This window comes from Euprymna scolopes, chromosome 2 (genome assembly GCF_053919585.1).
Source record: "Euprymna scolopes isolate OS-2025 chromosome 2, ASM5391958v1, whole genome shotgun sequence".
NCBI classification, from domain to species: Eukaryota; Metazoa; Mollusca; class Cephalopoda; order Sepiida; family Sepiolidae; genus Euprymna; species Euprymna scolopes.
Window position 1 is genome coordinate 165,890,176 of NC_136483.1, and position 20,745 is coordinate 165,910,920.

The following is a 20,745-nucleotide window of genomic DNA, read 5'->3' on the forward strand; positions in this document are numbered from 1 at the left end:
CAGGATGAGATGCCAGTTTTCAAGTTTAATGTAATATTTTATCCATATATTCGATATTCTATGAGACTGTACCTAATTCACTTTTTTGTTTTATTTTACTTCAGTCTAAGTTCTCAAAAGGCCTACTACCTGGGGCTAAAACTTGAACTCTATATGAGATACATAGATATTCGAATGTTCCATTTAAGTTCTTTATCTTTAAAACACTGAATTAGTAAAGAAATTGAGAACATAATTTTCCTCTCCTCAATTAACCATTTTTATACGTTGTAGTATATCTTTCATTTTGGTCTCTTGGTCTTACTGGATTCCAGGACAAGAATTTATCTAGTCTGGTGGAGTATCCAGCTTCATGCTATTACTTGAGGTAACATCACTTAGAAAGATGCACCATTCCTCATAAAAGCTAATGTAAATTAGTTATAGTGAGGAGATCTTATTTCGGCAGCGAATACTACGTGATTTTGAATATTTAGTCAGGGTTTACTTCTAGGGAAAAGTATCCTAATGCCAGATTGTTCTGACAAACCCTTGTACAAAGAGACCTTAGACACACTCGCGGATAGTGTCTAGTAGGCATTCAAGTTCTTATATGTGTTTGTGCGCATGTGACAAAATGGAATTAATGGATCAACATGTAAACAGACTAGTTAAATAATACCACAAACACACCTTTAAAACATGTTTTGGTTGTTTTACCAACCGGAGTAGAAAAAGGCTTTATTAAAAAAATGCCTTTTTCATAAAGAAAAATGTTGAAGAAAATTCGGTGGGAGGATAGAAGGTGTAATGTTGAGTTCAAAGAAATTATTTAATTGCAACTTATTTTGCTTTTGTATTTTTGAAATTAACAGGACTATGCGGCATCGCCTGAAGCAAAAGTGTAAAATATTTCTATTAAAACTTCCCTTTCTTTATCTCTCTCTATCCATCTCTGTCTTTTCTATTCAGTTCATTTCTCTCTCTGGACACGCATGCACGCACACACTCCTTTACATCGAGTGTGTCTAAAAAAAATGTACTCACACTTTAATCATTTTCAGTGTTCAATAATAGTCATTAATTTTGACATATGCAAACATGATTCTTCAGTTATATTTGTCTCCTGTATTTCAAGCTATTCCATTTCACTATGTTCACTGATAAAGGTTTCTGGTGCTACCAGATCAGGTTGTCTGAAGATATTGGGTTCCTGAGACAAAATGCACCTTTTTACTTTTTGTTTTTCTTACTTCCTTTTGCAAAACTTTATTATGTTCTGCAAAACCAAAATCAAAAACAACAACACACCTTTTCCCCATTTTCCTTCTTCCCATTTCCCCTTTCTATCTCCCCCACTTCCTGACTGGTGTCCTAACTTCAAATGTACCAAACATTAATACTGTAACCCTTTTCCCTCTCTCATTGCAAAACTCATTCATGTTCTGCAGGGCAAGGAACAAAAATGATAAAATCCACTATAAAACAACCAAATCAAACACTAAAAACTAGCGATTGAAGATACAAAGAGTTTGAAGAATAAAAACCTTCTACGAAATAACAGGATACAACATGAATACTATTTCCAAAATAACTGGACTCGGCATTAAAAAACCCGAAAATGGTTGATATGCCATAAAACAACCAAACCAAACCAAACTCTACAAATAAATATTTAAAGATATTAAGAACTTGAAGCATAAAAACTGTTTTCAAAATAATTGTATTCAGCATTAAATAACCCGAAAAGGATTGATATGCAGTGAAACAAAACAACCAAACCAATTAATAAAGGTTTTATCGTCATTCAAAGTGTGAGCACATACACATCTTGTTTAGACATCCTGTAGATTTCTCAAGGAATAAGTAAGCATAACAGAAATAACTCATTGATAAAAAAAGCTCAGAGTTACTTCCCTTTAATATAAAGCCATAAAAAGTAAAAACCACAAAAAATCTGTAGCAGTATAGGATCAAAGAATGAATATTTATTTTGTAATTTTTAGATATAATTCATTGAGAGCCACGTTGACCAAGTATATACCAACATTGTTGGTCTTTGTTCTGTAGTTTTTGAGCATACATACACACATGCATACAGTTAATTTCCCTTTATATAATAGAAGACTGTTCTTTTGCTTTTTTGTTTTTTCCAAATTATTTTTTGTTCCCATCCATGGCAAGCAACTGTACATAGACGAACAATGTACTTTTTCAAAATGGAGTTTATTCGAACATTCCTAAACTCTGGAATATGTCTCTCAACCGCCAATCAGTCAGCAGTGTCCATTCACCTTAAATGACCTGCGCCAGTTTCGAAAGCCAGGTGTGCCACCTGTCATCAGAATTTCCTATTCACACAATGAAAAAAGCAATTCTTTTTTTTCTTTCTCACTAAATTTTCGCCTTTTTTTTAATTAAATTGTAAGTTTGTTTTTTGTTTTTTTCGCATTAACTCTTTTCTAATCCAATATTATTGTCAAAGTTTAACTTTTAGTTGAGCACACACACACAGCTTCCCTTTCTATATGTAACATTGTGCATATGAGCATATTGGAAAGGTATCAGCAGCAGCGAAGGATAGCTGGCTTGCGAAGAAATTAACAGCAGCAGCAGCCGAAAAATGCACATATGCAACTTAGGAAGGGTGTGTGAGTGGGCATGACAAGAAAAAAAGAAAAAAAGACATGCTCAGAAAAAACAAAGTCATTGTCGAATAAAATGGATGTGCAAACTTGAGGACAAGAACAGGCCAGTTGTGGCCAGCATGTGGTTGAAGGAAGGAGGAAAGTTAGCCAAGCTAGATGGACATGTGGCAGTGAGAAACTTTTCAAGTGGTTTCGAGATGGGAAAGTAATGGTAATAAACTATTTGTTAAAAAAGAAAAAAAATTATTTCCACTGTTTGTTTGTAATGGCTACGTTACCTATAATTCAAGAGTTTTTTTTATTTGTTTGCAATGGCTACGTTACCTATAATTCAAGAGTTGTTTTTGTTTTTTTTGTTTCAAAATATTATTTTTTGTTCAAATCCAAGTTACTACACTCTAAATGGATAAAAACAGAATTACATCCCCCCCCACCATTTTTTTTCAGGTGTCAGTCATTTGAAAATTTTGATACAAACAAAATGTTTTCTGGAAAGAATGAACTTTTATTTTTCTTAACATGCTGCAATGATTCACAAGAAAAGCTGATGAACGAGAAACAAATGTTGATTTTGTAGGAAGAAGGATATCAATAACAAAGAAATGATATAGAAACTCACTTTACTTTATTTATCAGATGTCACCAAACAGAATCATTTTTATGGCAATAAATTAATAGAAAAAGAAAAAAATTCAATTATTTCTATTCTATTGCAGGTCTCTTTATTTTGATTCATCAAACTACTGTTCTCATCTTGAGTGTGATTTTCACAACGTTTTAGTCGATGTAACCTCCAACTTTCTTCAGGTGTGTCGAACTTGAAAATGGTTCTGTCGAATTCGTGAATTTGGACGGAATTTTGAGCGGAACCCTTTATTTACTTCACGGGGGTAGCATGCTCTTGTTCCATCAGCCATAGAGGTCGTAAGTATTTCGCAATTGTATTTTTTCAATCATCCACACTGAGGATTGAACCTTCAACCTTCAGGAGAATATCACTTTTTTACAATTGATTTTTTTCAAGTACTCTAACCACTGCACCACGGAACGTTGTGAAAATCACACTCAAGATGAGAACAGTAGTCCGATGAATCAAAATAATACGAATAACCAATCCTCATCTCAAAAATTCAGAAACGTCATCACTTTACTTTATTTATCAGATGTCACCAAACAGAACCATTTTTATGGCATAAATTAATAGAAAAAGAAAAAAAATTCAATTATTTCTATTCTATTGCAGGTCTCTTTCTCAAATGTAAACCCTCTTTTCACTTATTTTGAAGTTCCAAACAGTAGTTTGCTTAGTTTCATAGCAGAATCATTTTTTTTTTTTGTTCTTTTTCACCCCAAAACATATTGTCACCTGGCACATAAGGGGCTATTATTTGGAACTAGCAGGGAGACCCGACGTTGCCCCAGATTGAATAATGATCAACGAACCTTTCGCACTTTCATATTTTTATTGTCATAGAAATAGGTGAAATCTATTTTTCAATAACATCGAATGATTGCCTACTCTAGTTGAGGACCCATCGTAGTTCACTTGGAGGAAGCTTCACGTGCCTCACGATGGTGACTTAATCCACAATAAATTGTAGTCCACATTGCATTGTAGAGAACCTACTGTTAATTTTATGGAATATTTTTTATATATAATGGCTTGAATTTTAAAAAATTTAATGCAAAAGTCAAGTATCATGGTTCAGTTGTGCTCTAAACAGAAATGTTCATTTCGAACGCACCCCTGTCATCGCAACATACTGTTGATTTTATATGCCTCGCCTTACTTCTTGGGCTGTAATAATGGCTTGAAATTAAGTTTAAAATGCAAAAGTCAAGTATCATGATGCAATTGTGCTTTAAACAGAAACATATCAAAGAATCTATTGTTGATTTTATATAGCGGGTTTTTCTGCTTGTGCAGTAATAAAAGGTCTCAAATGCACTTGTGATGTTAGGCTGTGTAAGTCGTTAACTTTGGTCAAAATCGATGGTTCCTTCATTTATGGAATTATTTCGATTATCAATACTTATCGAAGACATTCCGATAAAAAACCTATCCAAGAACACTGCCAAGAACATAAAGTACCTCTGTGTAAAATTTCATAAAAATCAGCCCAGCCGTTTTCGAGTCTATAGGGAACGAACTCACACACAATGTTCATTTTATATAATAGTAGAGATTATGTCTAACGGAACTTTGAAGATTTGAGCAGTCATATGTTTGTTCACATTACATTTAAATTTCTGCATGTTAGCATAGTCGGGGAAGCAGAAAGGGAAAAAGTCGTTCACTTATTCTTTATTTTCCATCACGTTCACTGTTTTTTTTTTTTTGTTTTTTCGATTTTTTAAACAGGGTTATTTATGCCATTTTTTTTTTGTTTAATATTTTATTATTGTTTTGATTCTACTCCCTACCACACATCTTACCACACCCAGGCAACGCTGGGTACCGCGCTAGTCTATTATATAAATCTCCCCTGTCTGTTAGCGTGTGTGAATGTATGTATGTCTCCCTAAAACTTTCGACACACATGTCCAACACTGACAAAATTGGTATCGTTAGAAAGATCAGTCTCATGGCTGACAAATATCTAAAAAATTGGCCCAAACATTCATTCTTTGACCGCCAACTGGGCAGTTTATTACAAAGAGGGGTCACTTTTTGCATCAACATTTTTGCAAAGTCATCATACGCCTTGCAATGACTAAACTTATTTTGAACGCCCTCAACATCGTAAGTCGCGGTGGGCACGGCGACTAAAGTGTTTCCATTTTTTTTTTTTTTTTACCTCCTTTTCCTTTTAGCATTACAGGTTTGAGCCTGGCTATTGCGGCTATTTTTTTTTTTTTGTGCTCACACAAGTATGTGCTGCTATTTTCATTTTTTTAGGGGGTTGGTTGATTTTTTTTTTGTTTCTTTGCATTTGATTGAAACTTTTCTAGGGCTCGGTTGTTCAGTATGACAAGGATTTATTGACATCGGACTTGAAGACTATCATGTTGTAATCTGCCGGAAGTGACTGAGTTTGATTTGTTAAACAGATTTTCAATCTCTGGATCATTTAATGTCAAGAAAATGTTTTTGTTTTTATAGCTGTTTTTATTTTGTTTTATTTGTTATATTTTGTTAAGAAGACTAGCATGTTTTAGGAAATATATTATTTCTTCTGACCTCCATGGTGGTTGGTTTGGAGTTTTTTTTTGTTTTGTTTTTTTTGTTTTACGGTATATCAACACTTTTTCGGCTATGTAGGCCAAATCCAATCATTTTGGTAGAAGTTTTTATGGTTCAAGTTCTTTATAAATTCAAACATTTACTCATGGTATTTGGTTCGGTTGTTTTGTAGAGCAAAATTATTGTTTTTAGCTTTTTTTTTTTTTACACTCATGTTAACTCCAAACTTGGACGTAAGGGGCTATTATTTGAGACCTTGGCAAAAAAAGATTAACAAGATGTTGGTTTACATTATATTAAAACTTCAACATATCAGTATAGTAAGGGAAGCAGATAGCAGGAAGGAAACTCCAAAGTCTAATTGTTCAAGGGAAGAAACTATTAGAGTAGAAAGCTTTCTGGCATTTAGGGACCTCAACAATGAAGGGGTGAGATTTTGTTGCTAAGCAGGTTTGTCGAGGATATGTATGTCGAGGAGGCACAAGTGCAATGAGTTCATCAGAGCACATTCCATTAAAATACTTATAAAACAGGCACAGATATGCAACATTGTGGCGATGGGACAGGGGTTGGAGCTTAGTTGACAAAGCGGGACCTATTAGATTGAGTTTTGCAAATTGAAAGAAAATAAAAACAATAGCATTAATGTTTGGTGCATTTTTGGCCAGGAAACCAGTATCTTTTAAACAGCCTGATCTGGTATCACTAGAATAATCTGCAGAGAAACAGTCCCATATTAATGTGTTCCATAAAAGGGAAGTTCTTAAAAAGAAACTCTGTTCAAATTCCATGTTGGGCAAATGGAAGAAGAAAGGAAAATTCTTTGTAGTGGTAATTAGACAATTCTTGTTACAAATCTCTTACAAGGAGGAACCAAAGATTGGTTCAGTTGAGCATCTTCCATGGAAATAATACGATAAGGGAAAATCTATTAAGGTCTGCTGCTGTGAGAAGAGGGCTGAAAAGAAGAGATCATCTCTCCCACTAGATGTCAAAGTCAATTGTGTACTTTGTCAAGTTTACAAAAAAGTGCTGTGAGCAGCACCTCTCCAGATGTAACCACAGTACTCCATCTTCGACGTATCTGCTTCTTCATTATTTTATATTAAGAAAATCAGGTGCAAGTCCAACCCCCTTCTTTATGGAAAACAAAATTAAAGAAAACTCTTCATGATGTACATACCTGTGATGGAAAAAAGATCACAAATTTATCAGGCAGTTTTATTTTAAATTAGCAGGTGGGGAATGAAACGTCCTGTCTTGACCAGTAGCAAAATATGCTTAATATATATTAATTAATTCAGATTTTGTATTTATTATTACAGAGCCAATTCTCAGTTGAATATTGTACCTAATATACAGTACTAATTTCAAAAGATTAAAAAGAAAATGACTTGGGCGCCATCAGCTAGTGTTTAAACCAAAACATTTAGCACTCCAACCACGTTCCCTACTGTTTGAGCTATCACCAGATAGATAAGAAATACTTAAAATTAGCCCACTTCAAGCTATGAATGAATTTGCATATGCAGAAAAGTAACAGAAATGTTGGCAAGTTGAAATAAACATTTTGCGCTTCAATTGCCGACATATATCTATATACATTATTCATCCAAACAAAGATTTTACTCATTATAAACCATCCCTGGTGAATGATTACCTGTTGTTTTTAGTGTTATATGCCCAATAGTTCAAGAGTTTATTGGTTAAATATTTGCAGACACACACATACATACATCTTCTGTTTTATTTATATATAAAAAAAAAAATATTTATAGCTAAATGACTACTGACAATCTCTCGATGCCATTTTGCAAATAGTTTGAAGAACAAGGGAGATAATTCAACATAAATCAAACAAAATTTTAGAAAGCCATCCATAACATCATGAAAATGAGAGGGTGGGGGGGCATTAGAAAAACACAAATTCATCACTCGTTTACTCTCGTTAAAAATAGCGCCTAAGAAATAAAGTTTAAAATTAACCCTATACATTATTGTAATGGCTACAAATTCCCATTAATGGCTTAAAAATGATTTTATTTATAAAAATAAAAATACTTGATCAATTTACATGATTTTTGGTGCACAATATTTTCTTTCTGTCATGTACACCATTAAAGATTTTTCTTTTTTCTTGTTTTTTCTTATGGGAGGAGAGTTATAGACATGCCCTGAAAATTAAGTATTTTTGTCATTGCATTTCTTTCTCCAACCTTTTAAATTAATATAAAACTCAATATATTTTTTCTTATTGAAGTTCTAATTTGAGGGATCACAAAAATTACACTTAAAAATCTATTAAGACGCCGAATACTGTAAACGCAGGGGAAACAACTCATTATAAATCAAGAGATAATTCTCTCCCTTTATTGAGACAGGCATAAAAAGAGAGCCAGATATATTTTAGTTGCTGAATTCTGCTTAAAAAAACAAAAATAGAGAAAAATCTGTATAATGTACGTACCTGTGAAAATGAAAATATCATATTCCAAAAACCACGTAAATTGATCCAGAAATTTTATTTTTTTAAAACAAAATCATTTTAAGTGATTAATGGGAGTTTGTAGCCACTACAGCATAAATCTAGTATGAAGTATTGTCGAGTTATTCTCCTTTTGTTTCTGGAGATATTTTTCAAAATAGCGAGTGAAATGGTCAAATCTTGTATATGCATAGAATTTGATTTTCTTATTTAAAAAGTAAAACTTCTTGATCAATTTATGTGATTTTTGGAATAGGATATTTCCATCACATCACAAGCATGTGCATTATGCAGGTTTTTCTTTTTTTAACATCGTTTACTTCTTGTCAGAATTTCCCCTAATTGTTAATAAATTATTACAATGTTTATTGTTGTAGTTGCATACTTTTCAAATTAAGAGAAGATTAAATCTGGACTAATATAGAGAAGTGTAGGCAGCAAAGGAGACTTTGTTGGTTTGGTTACACTAAAAGAAAGAATGGGATAGTTTGGGGGTAGTAGATGTATAACAAAGTCAGTTGGTAGAGGAAGGCAAAAGAACAGTGAAAAGGAAAAATTTGAGATAAAAAGGGATAAATAAATACCTGCCTCGAAATAGGTATTTTAGGAAGTCAATTTCTAATAGGTGTCAAACAAACATTAAACTGAGAATGACGAAACATCACAAAAAAGATGAACGTATCAGTTTAAAAACGCATAAATAAAACATGCCACACATGCATGTAGTTAACTAGTTGATATATATATATATATAGATTATTTCCATATAATTATCATTCACCACTTAAAAAACTATTATCAACATTTTGCTAACCGCATTTCATTTCCTCTGATGATATGAGCCTTTATTGAAAATCCATGGATTAAGGAAATCAACATAACCCCTTCTATATATTCCTTTTGTCAAACAATAAATTCTTAATTCGAATATATACATGTACATTTTCCTTTGCAATAACTGTGTTAATTTTCAGTCTACAGACTCGAAATTTGATATACAGGCTACTGAGATTTGGGAAAATCTATGTGATCGGTTTCGGCCAGAAATTTGGCTGTTAAGGGGTCAAAGTTCAACGATTTGACCATTGAGAACTCTACCAAACTCCTCCGACAATTTTGGGTCTAAACACTTGAAATTTTAGAGATAGGTTCCTTAGACATGGATCTAACTTAATAACTTGATTTGAGCCCTAAACAATAAATGTTAAGGGGTCAAAGTTTTAAAAAATTGACCGTTTTTTTGTTTGCTTTTTTTGCTCAGCATACATCTCACTCCCGGGCAACGCCGAGCACCCATGCTAGTATATATATATATATATATATATATATATATATATATATATATATATAGAGAGAGAGAGAGAGAGAGAGAGAGAGAAAGATTTTTAAAAAGTTAAGAATACTCATGCTTTTCTTCCCTTCTAAATTATGCTGTAGTTTATCTTTATTGTGATTTTTTTTAATTGCTGAATTCCTGGAAAAGAATTCATCTGGTCTGGTGAAGCATCCCACTAAGTGCCGTTACTAGAAGGTGCACCATTCCACATGCAAGCCAGTGCATAACTGTGTCAGGGAAGAGGATCTTATTTGATTTTTGAATACCATGTTATTTTGAATATTTCATCAAGGTTTACTTGCAGAGTGAAATATCTTCATGCCAGGTTGTCCTAACAAACCCTTCGGGTTATTAAACATTATTAATGTAAAAAAAAAAAAAAAAAAAAAAAAAATTCAAAATGGTGAGCAGGTAATTAAACGTTATTAGTAAAGTGAAAAACAAAAAAATATGTGTATAACAAGCTGATCAAGTTACCTGTTCATCGCAGTTGACGGTATTCTGCCAGAGAGATTCCAACTGCCAATAACTGTCCAGAAAAGGGTCTAAAATGGAAATAACATAAAACTATTGAAAACAAAGCTTGATATGTCATAAAACAAAGAAACTAAAACAAACTACTGATATATATATATATATATATATATAAAATATCTACTAGAAAATTTATAATGATCGGTTCATTAGTTTAGGAGTTTATTCTGTACAATAAAATATATATATATATATATATATATATTCCATCAATTGATAGATTTTATACTCCCAGTTTATACTTTGGTAATAAAAATGATTAAACAAGATAGTGATCAAAATAAAATATTTAGACAATTAAAGAAGCCAATTATCCGCCATTTTGATGGTTTTAAGCCATATCAAATTAATCAAAATAGATTAATAGGACAAATCTAAAACTATATATTCAATATTAAATGTATAATTTAGACAATTGAATAAGGCAATGACCCACCATTTTGATGTTTTTAAAGTAGATTCCAAAACTATATAAGAAATTGAATATAAAATGTATAACGTGTATATATATATACATACATATGTTTTATTTATTATCTGCTTAGTTACACATGTTTCGGCTACTGAATCGTATTAACGATCCAGTAACTTCAGACATTACAGAAATTGTCATTATGATTGGAAAAATGATATTAGAAGTAACATGAGAAAAAAAAAAGGGGAAGAAAAGAGAGAAAAAAGGGGGGGGGTCGGAGATCGACAACAGTTAAGTTTTAAGGTTTAATAAATATTAGACAGTTGTAGGGCTTAGGGGGAGTTTAAGAAATTCAGCTAGACATGGATATGAATATAGGGGGTGAGGGGAGAAAGAGATAGAGAGAGGGGTAAGGAAAGTATTTCTTTGAAACTCCGCAGATTAAGGACTATCCACTTATTTCCTTTTCAGATTAAATATGTTTTTAACTCTTTTTCAAAGTGCTTTTAACATGTTTTATTAACTATTTGCTCTTATTATAAGCTCTATCTCCTATTTGGTTTTATCTAGATTTTACATCTGGTTGAGATTACTTTATAAATATTAATTTTTAATATTTATAATATACTTTAGTTTTACCATCTTGGATCATTTTGGTAAATTTAATTGTAATTTTTATTTTATACATATACATATATATATATGACTATTAAAGCCCTCCTCTTTGGGTTGAGCACTTTGTAAATATATTTTCACCCAACACATATTTAAGCAATTAAGCGAAACCCACTATTAATTTGTTTGTAAACAAACTGATGGCTTGAGCACTGTTGCGACGCGTGGGTGTGGATTTAATACACACTCGAGGAGAAATATTTACGGCACTGATTCGTGGTCTGATGGTTAGCGCTGCTGACTGTCAATGTGACGGTTGTAGGTTCGATCCACAGCTGGGGAAAGGTATGTCTAGCTGCACTGATAAGTTGTGATACAACTGTGGATGACTACACATATATATATATATATATATATATATATATATATATATATATATATATATTAGAATCAAAAAATAACTCAAAACAACACATCAGTCAAATGTAATAATTTATTTCATTTACAATGTAAGATCAGTGGTTGACAATCCTCGATTGTAGATGAAATAATTACGTTGGAGTTTTTAGCTATTATAATTATGCCATTTTATTTTTGCTCAGTATCTAACTTGAGCAAAGACAATACAGCCAATTGAATATGTAAGATATATCATATATTTTAGTATCATTTCGCAAAGTATATGTTTACATGCTAATATTTGTTTCCAATGCCAAAAACGATTCTTTTGTCTTTTATATTTGATTTTGTTAAAAGCAAAGTCTTCCACTGCTGGTAGTAATAACAAAAATAATAAATATTTATTGATTTTTAAACTACAATTAAAGCTAAAATCGATAAATCCCCCCCATACAATAGTATTTTTACATTTGGGAAAATATCTGCACATTTTACGCATGTTTTTACGGTAACTGAAAACAAAAAAAACAGTTTTATAGTTAAATATAAAGAGATCTATAAAGAATCAAAATCAGTAATTGTATCAGAATTGGGAAAAGTATTGGGATCATCCCATCACTAATTTGTAGTAAATGTTAGTATCCTAATATTAATTAAAATAAATGACCCCTAAAGATGCATAACAAAAAATAACTTACCCGTAAGCTGTGTATATGTGGTGGTTGGTTGCTGATACCGTTTATCGACCCATTCTCTCTGGAGGTTGTGTAGTTTATCCATTGTCTCTTTATTTATGTTTGTACATCGTTCCTACAATATAAGCAGCATCAGAAATAGAGATGATAAAATCGAAAGTGAACGCAAATATTAAAATAATAAAACCCTGGAACATAATAGGCAATAAGATGGGTCAAGTCTACCTAACATCTGACGGTTTCTTTTTTATATCAATGATTTTCCAGAGAATTGTGTTTGGAAAATCAACATCAATTCTGGTGTTGCTTCTCACCCATCTCCCTCAGATCTCTTTAAATATGCAGCTAATCTAGAAGTTGACCTGGGTACAGTTATGGATTGGAGTAAGAAATATCTTGTTTCCTTCCTGGTAAGACGCAGCTCATATCTTTCAAATGTAGGTATGTCCCCTTTCTTCCTGCGATTTTCATGAATGGTTTTTGCTCTCAACAAATAACTGATTCTAAAAATTCATGGTCTTTCTTTCTCGTCAAATTATTCTTGAAGTTCATAGATTAGATCCATTGCTCTTTCTACTTCTCAGAATATCAGTTATCTCTATTGTTGTATAGCAGGGGACTCATATTGAAGAGAGGTGACGGGGACATATATAACAATGATGAGGGAGAGAGGACAGAGAAGACATTTATACAGTTACAATTCTGAGATGCTTCGGAACTTCATATATATACTGGCTGGAGATGTATACAAGTTCTTAACGCAGAAGAAGGGAGATACATAATCTTGTAAGTGTTACACAATGTTCATTACAAGATGATTAACATATTACCTTTTGAGTGTTGGAAGATGACACATGACAACAGTTACAAAAACACAATGAGGATTCTTTATTCATTGGACCGGTCAAATGCTGATGACGTCAGGAATTCAAATTTGGATCTACATGATTAATCTTCTACCCTTCGCTTCCAAAGAGTCAGCTGACCACTGACTTCCAACTGACTGACTCAACTCTCTGTCTGACTGACTAGCATTACAAGTGTATGCTGTATTTTCATAGACATCGGCAATGTTACATACCTAATGTGCTTCAACAAGTCATATCTTTTTTATTTGTTGGTCAATTTTTAAAAGAATTACATTTCTGGAAAGAGAATAGAATAAGTATTCCAAGGATGTTAATGATGTTTTCCTTTTATGCGTTCAATGTTTTTATGCTCCAAGTTAAAAATGAAAAACGGTAAAAAATGATGAGAGCAAAAAGGGAAACAGTTTTTTCAATGTTTACATTTCATACGTTATGTTTGGATACATATGCGCAGGGTTAAATTTGATTGGATATGGCTGAAATTTTACAGGCTATTGTTTGATTTTTATTTTTACGACCACAGGAGGCAAAGTTATGACAGAGCAAAGTTGACGAAGAATATTTCAAAATTGCTAAGATAAATCAGTATATATCATCCATTTTCATATAGATAATAGTTTCAGAATTATTTTTATGTACAATATGTAAATATTTGATAATTATTAATTGTGTGGAAATTTCTTTTATAGAAATTCAAATCATTTATTAAAGAGAAACGATGACAGTGATGGTTTAGCTATGCGCTAACCATCGCTGTCAGGGAATTAACGAGTTTGTATTCTCTTAAAAATAGAAAACTGTTTTTTCTGCTTTCAAAACGAAAGCAGAAAAAGTTTCATTTTTTATTCTGGGTTTGTCAATTTAAAAAAATTATCAAGTTTTTCAAATTTGGTTTCCAAACAATACCATTTTGTTGTTTTTAACGATTGTAGTACACATGTACTAAAAGCGTTAAAAAAACAACAAAATGTACTAAGTACATGCGTTTGTTTTTTAGTGGTACCCCCCCCAAAAAAAAACAAATATATAACAAATGAAAGGTACTTGTGCACTTATGCTACCATGCTGAAATAATAACATTATTTAGAAACCCATTCTTAACATGGAAAAGGGTGTTTTGTTAACTATTCTGTACTTTCACCTAACAATTAAATAAAATATATCATGAAACTTGACTTTATTTTTAACTCATTGTGAAGACCATTTTTTCAAATCTGTAAAACAAACCAGTTTTTTTTTTAACTGAGGATATCTAAATAATAATAATAATTAGGCGATTCGATAAAGAATTTCATTGTGATGCAATTTGTAAATTTTTACCTTGTTTCCACCTTAACATTTTTCTTTAAAATGACTATCTTTTAAGGTTTTCAGGTATGTTGAAAACGAATATCATATTTAAATTTTCGCAAATAAGTAGCTTTTGCGATATTAAGCAATGTATTTCTTATGTTATTGCATGTGGCCATCTTGGTACGTGTGTTTGCGCATAGTTTCTTGGGGTTACGCTCGTGTGTACCAAGATGGCCACCAGTGATAACATAAGAAATGACATTGCTTAATATCTGGAAAACTACTTATTTGCAAAAAATTTAAATGCAATATTTGTTTTCAGCATACCCTAAAACCTATAGAAGTAAATATTAAAGTGGAAACAAAGTAAAAATTTACTGTTTTATTTCTTTGTTTTCATAATTGAATTTTCAGTAAAACAACAGAATAGAAATGACAAAAATTACCATCAACTGATGAATATATAGTTGTTGCTTATCAGGATTCCTGGTATCCTGGTACTGTGAAAGCTACATCGAGGATTCATGCAGAGTACGATTTACGGTTGCATCTCAGAAAATAGGGGTATATTTTGGGCCAGATAGAGAGGATTTACAAAATTGAAAATTGGACTGGTCCCAAAATGCATAAGTTCTGGTCGACTATGGGAATTTCCATCTTTTACAGAAATCAAAATCTATATGAAAAATTTTCTTTGATTTATTTCTGAGATTAAGTCATATCTATTCAATCTTTTTTTTCTTTGAGGGGAGTAGTAAATACCGGTCATGAATGCTCTTTAGGCATACAATGGTTACACCCAGATTAAGCTCTCCTTTGGTGAGGTGGCAGGAAAATGCCTGCTCTCAATAAAGCTATATTTAAATACCACTATAATAAGTTTTGTTCATGAATAGACACACACTGTATGATACCATGTGGCAGTTTAAAAAAAAAAATTGAAATTTGTACATCTGAATTTATAATTCATGGCTTATGGTAAAGAGATACATCAAATTTGACTGCATATTCAGAAAGAGCACACAATTATACATAAGAGTGCCAAGTTTCATGACAATAGCTTAAAAAATAAATGGTGGCGAAATTACCGAATTTCTTGAAATGTTGAGGTCCGTAATTTAGCCCACTTTTTCTAAAGAAAAATGTCCACGGAAATGCATAAATTTTGGCACTTAAAATTCTCATAACTTTTGAACTACTGATGGCATTTGCATAATTCAAACGGTTTTAAGCATCTTTACATAGCTCTTTTCATGCAAGTTGATAAAATAACAATTATCTAAAAAGAAAAAAATCAACTTGTAATGTTAGACTGACTCACTGACTGACTAACTCTAGCTCCTATATTCAGAATCCCCCTTCGTTATGACGTCAGAAGTGTGTTTTCCAAACATGACCAATTCACGTCGCTATGCACACGCTTTTGACAACAAAAGAACTCTCAAAATATGACTCTAACCTATTTTTTAACAATATATTTTTAATTTGTATTGTTCATTCGTTTTGGCTGACCTTTTTAACATTCCAATTCCAAACAGAATGAACAATCAATTCTTTTTACGATATAAACAATATCCAACTATTTCTAATAGAATTTATCAAAAGACTAAATTTTAACATTCCATTTCTTAACTTTGCTTACAAGGTTCGAGTCTCGTCTTATCCTAATCTCATTTTCACTTATCTAACGTTCTTCTTATTTACAAGGAAAGGGGACAGCCTTTCCTTGTAACACTATTGCTTTAAATGCTTTCTCATAACTGAGGCTATTTTCTATTTCTAAAAATCTACTATCAGACCACGTATGGAGTACTGTTGTCATGTCTGGGTGGGTGAATCTCTGACCCGCTTGAGGGTTCTTGATAAGGTGCAGAAACGTATCTGTAATTTTATTGACCCCACCTTTTTTCTTTTTCTTCGCAACCTTTCTTTTTTGCAGATGGAAAGTTGCTAGTCTCAGTCTTTTTTATAAATGTTATTATAATGTGTCCTTCAGAATTGTCTGATCTATTACCTGCTTCCTTCGTTCCAGCTTGTTTTGCTTGTTGGTCTAGTGGTCACCATCAATTCATTGTTTTAATACCACATTGTAAGACAGATTCTTATTCCAGTAAATTCTTTCCAAGAACTACAAGTAACACTTTTCCTGCTGTTTTCTTCCTACCGATAGCGTTGGTCAGTAACCATCTCCTGTCTTTGTCATGCCTCGGCTGGTGAATCTCTGTTCCATTTGAGGGTCGCTGATAAGGTGGAAAAACCTATCTGTGATTAGATAGGCCTCCACCCTTTTTTCTTCTCTGAAACCTTTCTCGCTCACAGATGTGATGTTGCTAGTCTCAGTTTTTTTTATAAATATTATAATGACACGTGTTCTTCAGAATTGTCTGATCAATTTCCTGCTTCCTTTACTCCAGCTCACTTGATTCATTGGTCGAGTGGTCTCTAATTTGCTGTTTTGATACCTCGTTGTAATACAGTTTCTTATTCCAGTAGTTTCTTTCACTGTTTTTCTCTTCCATACAACCATGGTATTTTCAAGACTAAAGTTGGCGCTTCTACACTATTGGGACAAAATTTTGGAAATCGTAATACTGAATTTCACATGAAAACAATGGTATCTACGTATTCCTTGTATTTTTAAGATGATTATATCCAAAAATTACAAAAATCGATAAGATAGAAAATTATTTATTAAAGAAAATAAACAATACAATTTGATGAAACGATCGTAAGACACAGGAGAGTTCAACAGGGAGGTAGTTTACCATTTCGATTTAAACAAGATGGCTGCAATTTCACCTGCTACCATGATTAAAGTCGTTTTTTTTAATAATTCAGTAATATTCAGGTAATTTCGACTGCATAATTTGGAAGCTACTATTAGAACTTATTAGAATTGACAAAAAAATCAGTTGAAACCATTGTTTTTTTATCTGAAAACTCCATTTATCGACTACAAAATCTTGTCCCAATAGTGCAGATGTGCCCTAAAAACAATAGGTATGATAATCATTTTTCATTCCTGTTCCTTACATCACATGGCTTCACTCCTTGTCTGGAGAGATTTATCTTTCCTCAATATACTTCCTGTCACTTTAGAAAGATTTTCTTTCATGAATATCTGCAATAACAATGCGGATCTCTAACGCTAAGGTGATAGCGTTTAACTGATTGTCGGGTTCGGCAAAAATATTTATGTCAAAGATGTACTAACCATTTGTTAAGTATGAAAATGTGTTAAAAAATTTACTCATTGTCCAGAATTCCACCATATTAAAAAAAAAAAAAAAAAGAAGTAAAATCTGTATGATGTACGTACCCATCATGAAACAAAATATCATATTCCAAAAATCACATAAAGTGATCAAGTAATTTTATTTTTATAAAGAAAATTATTTTTAAGCATTAATGGGAATTTGTAAGCCTTACAACAAAAATTTAGTATGAATCATTGTTGAATTATTTCGCTTGTTTTTTAAGATTTTTTTTTTTTTTAAATGGTAGTCAATCTTTGGATACTCATAATATGATTTTTTTTTTATTTAAAAGTAAAACTACTTAATTTGAATAATTTTTGTAATATATTTTCATTTAATCATGGGTACTTACATAAATACAGATTTTTCTTTATTTTTGCTTTTTAATATAAGGAAGAATTCAGGACAAGAACCAATTTTTTTTCAAGTTGAGAAAAAAAACAAAACAAAAAAAAAACAGCAATAAGGATTGAGGAGAAATAAGCAGAGTACCTGATCCAAGGCCGCCACATTCAATGCTTCTGTCCGATATTGATTTCCCAAAGGTAAACAATCTGTTTTATATTCTTCAGCTTTTTTCTGTTGATTACAAAGAAATTAAAAAAAAACAAAAGAACTAAATGAAATGGAAAGGCTTAAAGTTCATTGTTTTTTTTGTTGATTTTTTTAAAAGATATGTCAAAACAATTTAGAAAGTTGTTCAAACCGAAATTCTTTTTGTATGTGATCAACTGAGGCTATACTTTAAAAAGTAATCATGTTTATTGATATCTTCTATTGGTTTTAGAAAAAGAGATAATTATAGACCTGGCTAGAGATAGAATTTTATTTTCAAACTAATCTAAGAGTTGTCCAACACGTGTCAACATGTAAAATAGATGTTAAACTGATGATGATGATTATGATCACAACAATAGCATCAAATATTAGTAACATTGCTACAACCACTGCCAATAGCCTCTCTCTCTCTCTCTCTCTCTCACTAAACAAAACATCCATGAGTTATGTTTCTTTCCTAGAAGTGTCCATTTGTGGAATACAGTGTTGAGGAGTTGCTTATCAGCTGACTACAACATGGTCGTTTTCAAATCCAATGTAAACAAATTCTTGTACTTTACACACTGTTAAGTTGTGAATAGCTATAAACAATTGATATTTAAACTAACTCTTGAATTGGAAGCCATGTTTAATTTCAGAAGAGTTTCCAATGGGTAGTTATTCTATACAAGTTCTGGAGATGAAAAGTTCTCGGTGGGCAGCTGTTCTGTACAGGTTCTGGACTTTATAATTTTGCAGCCAAAGACCAAAAGGCCTTCTCGTGTTGACACAAAAAAATTATGTGCTGGAATGCTAAAAAGATTGTATTTTTATGGAGCAATGCTGGTTTCTGATTGGTTGATAGCAGGACATGAATTAATTTGATTCGTCAGCTCCTATCAGTAGCATTTATAAATAGAATCTCCCAACTTTGAGGGAGCATACTCCCATTTTATACTCTGTATGATGGGATGTGTCTCCTAGCGGCTTCAGGTAGACAGGGTAGAGTACTTGTCAAGGATTAATTCTTTACACTTAGTTCGGCAGGGGAGGGGCCAAGAACCGGCGCAGCACCTGTCGGACTGAGGTACACCATTTGGGTATCACGTAGGAGGTCCACCCTCCCAGGCCTTGCCACCTGGCTTTCGGGTGGGGCAAGTTTATGGCTTGCCGCCTGAGGCGCCCCTACCGGAGAATGCTGACAGGGGAGCCAAGGCAATCTTTGTTGAGGCAAGAGTGCTCCTCCTTTAGGGGAGCTTGCCTACTCTCCACCTTCCGGCCTTGTGCTACATTTTGCTGCGGTGGACAGCAGATAAATATCTACCCCCATTAAATATCAAAAAATATTGCAGCACTAACTTTAACCTCCAGCCAGATCTCTATTTATCCTTTTTTCTACAGTCCTCCAGTATCACTTTCTCTCATGTTTTCTTTGGCCTCCCCCTGTGAACTGCACCTGCTATTAAGAACTAATTTTCTTGAGGCTTAGCTGTTAAAGCATTGGATTGTTTATCCATTTAGATGTATATGAGCACACCCCATGTTGTTCTAATATATTTCTGGTATTTTTAATTTTATGACCAGCTTCAAAAGGTGATATATGTGTATGTATCTAACTTTATTTTTTTTAATATAGGAGTCACCACTTATCAAGGCCCAAAGGCCACTCAAGGATAAGGGTTAATGAGTGTACAGTAGTCAATGGGACAATGTAGTAGTAATCGTTAGTAGTGGGAATTTGGTAAATTGTATTACTTAAGGGGATGGCTCATCAAGAATTTATTTACGTTGGACTTGAAGACGACCAAACTGTAGCCAGCTAGAAAGCAGCAAATGGAACAGAGTTCCACAGGCATGCAGTTCTCAGAAAGAAGCTTTGTTTATATAATCTCCGTTTAGGTTTAGGCACAGATAAAGAGTGGGGGAAATTATTGATAGTGCTTTCAGCTGGACAAGTGCTTCCTGTGAAAGTTTGGCAAGGGGGAACCATAAATTGGAACTCAGATGGGCACTTGCCATGAAAATAACAATAAAGCAGAGACAGGCTGGCAATGTCTCTTCTTATATAGAAAGAGATAGATTAATATAACTGGAACAAATACATTGAGGACATTGCAAAAGCTGCTGCAAAGAAGGTAGGTTTCCTTTGTCGTGCTAGAAGACTATTCACACCTGAGAATATCCTGTACCTAAGGCCACCATTCACCCAAGCATGGAGTATTGTTGCCACTTCTGGGCTGATGCATCTTATCACTAACCTCTCCCTCTTGGGCCCAAAAAAGAGTTTTCGATCCAATAGGTCCTAATTTGTTAACTAAGCCCCAACCCCTGTCCCATCACCACAATGTTGCATCTCTGTACCTGTTTCACAAATATTTTAATAGAATGTGCTATGATGAACTCGTTGCACTTGTGCTTTCTCAACCGTATATATCCCCAACAAACTTGCTTAGCAACAAAATCACACCCTTTCACTGTTGAGGTCCCTAAATGCTAGAA

The 20,745-nt window shown here is 32.9% G+C and overlaps 1 protein-coding gene across 1 annotated transcript in view; it reads right to left on the bottom strand.

The window, feature by feature from the left end:
- LOC145298611 (uncharacterized) overlaps positions 1 to 20,745 on the bottom strand; it is a 114,885-nt gene that overhangs the window by 49,344 nt on the left and 44,796 nt on the right. Inside the window, exons 10-12 of the mRNA XM_080144332.1 lie at positions 18,202 to 18,288; positions 12,294 to 12,405; positions 10,110 to 10,177 (exon numbers count right to left, since the gene is read on the bottom strand). Of these exons, the coding sequence (XP_080000458.1) occupies positions 10,110 to 10,177; positions 12,294 to 12,405; positions 18,202 to 18,288 (267 nt within the window). The remainder of the gene's footprint in view (positions 1 to 10,109; positions 10,178 to 12,293; positions 12,406 to 18,201; positions 18,289 to 20,745) is intronic.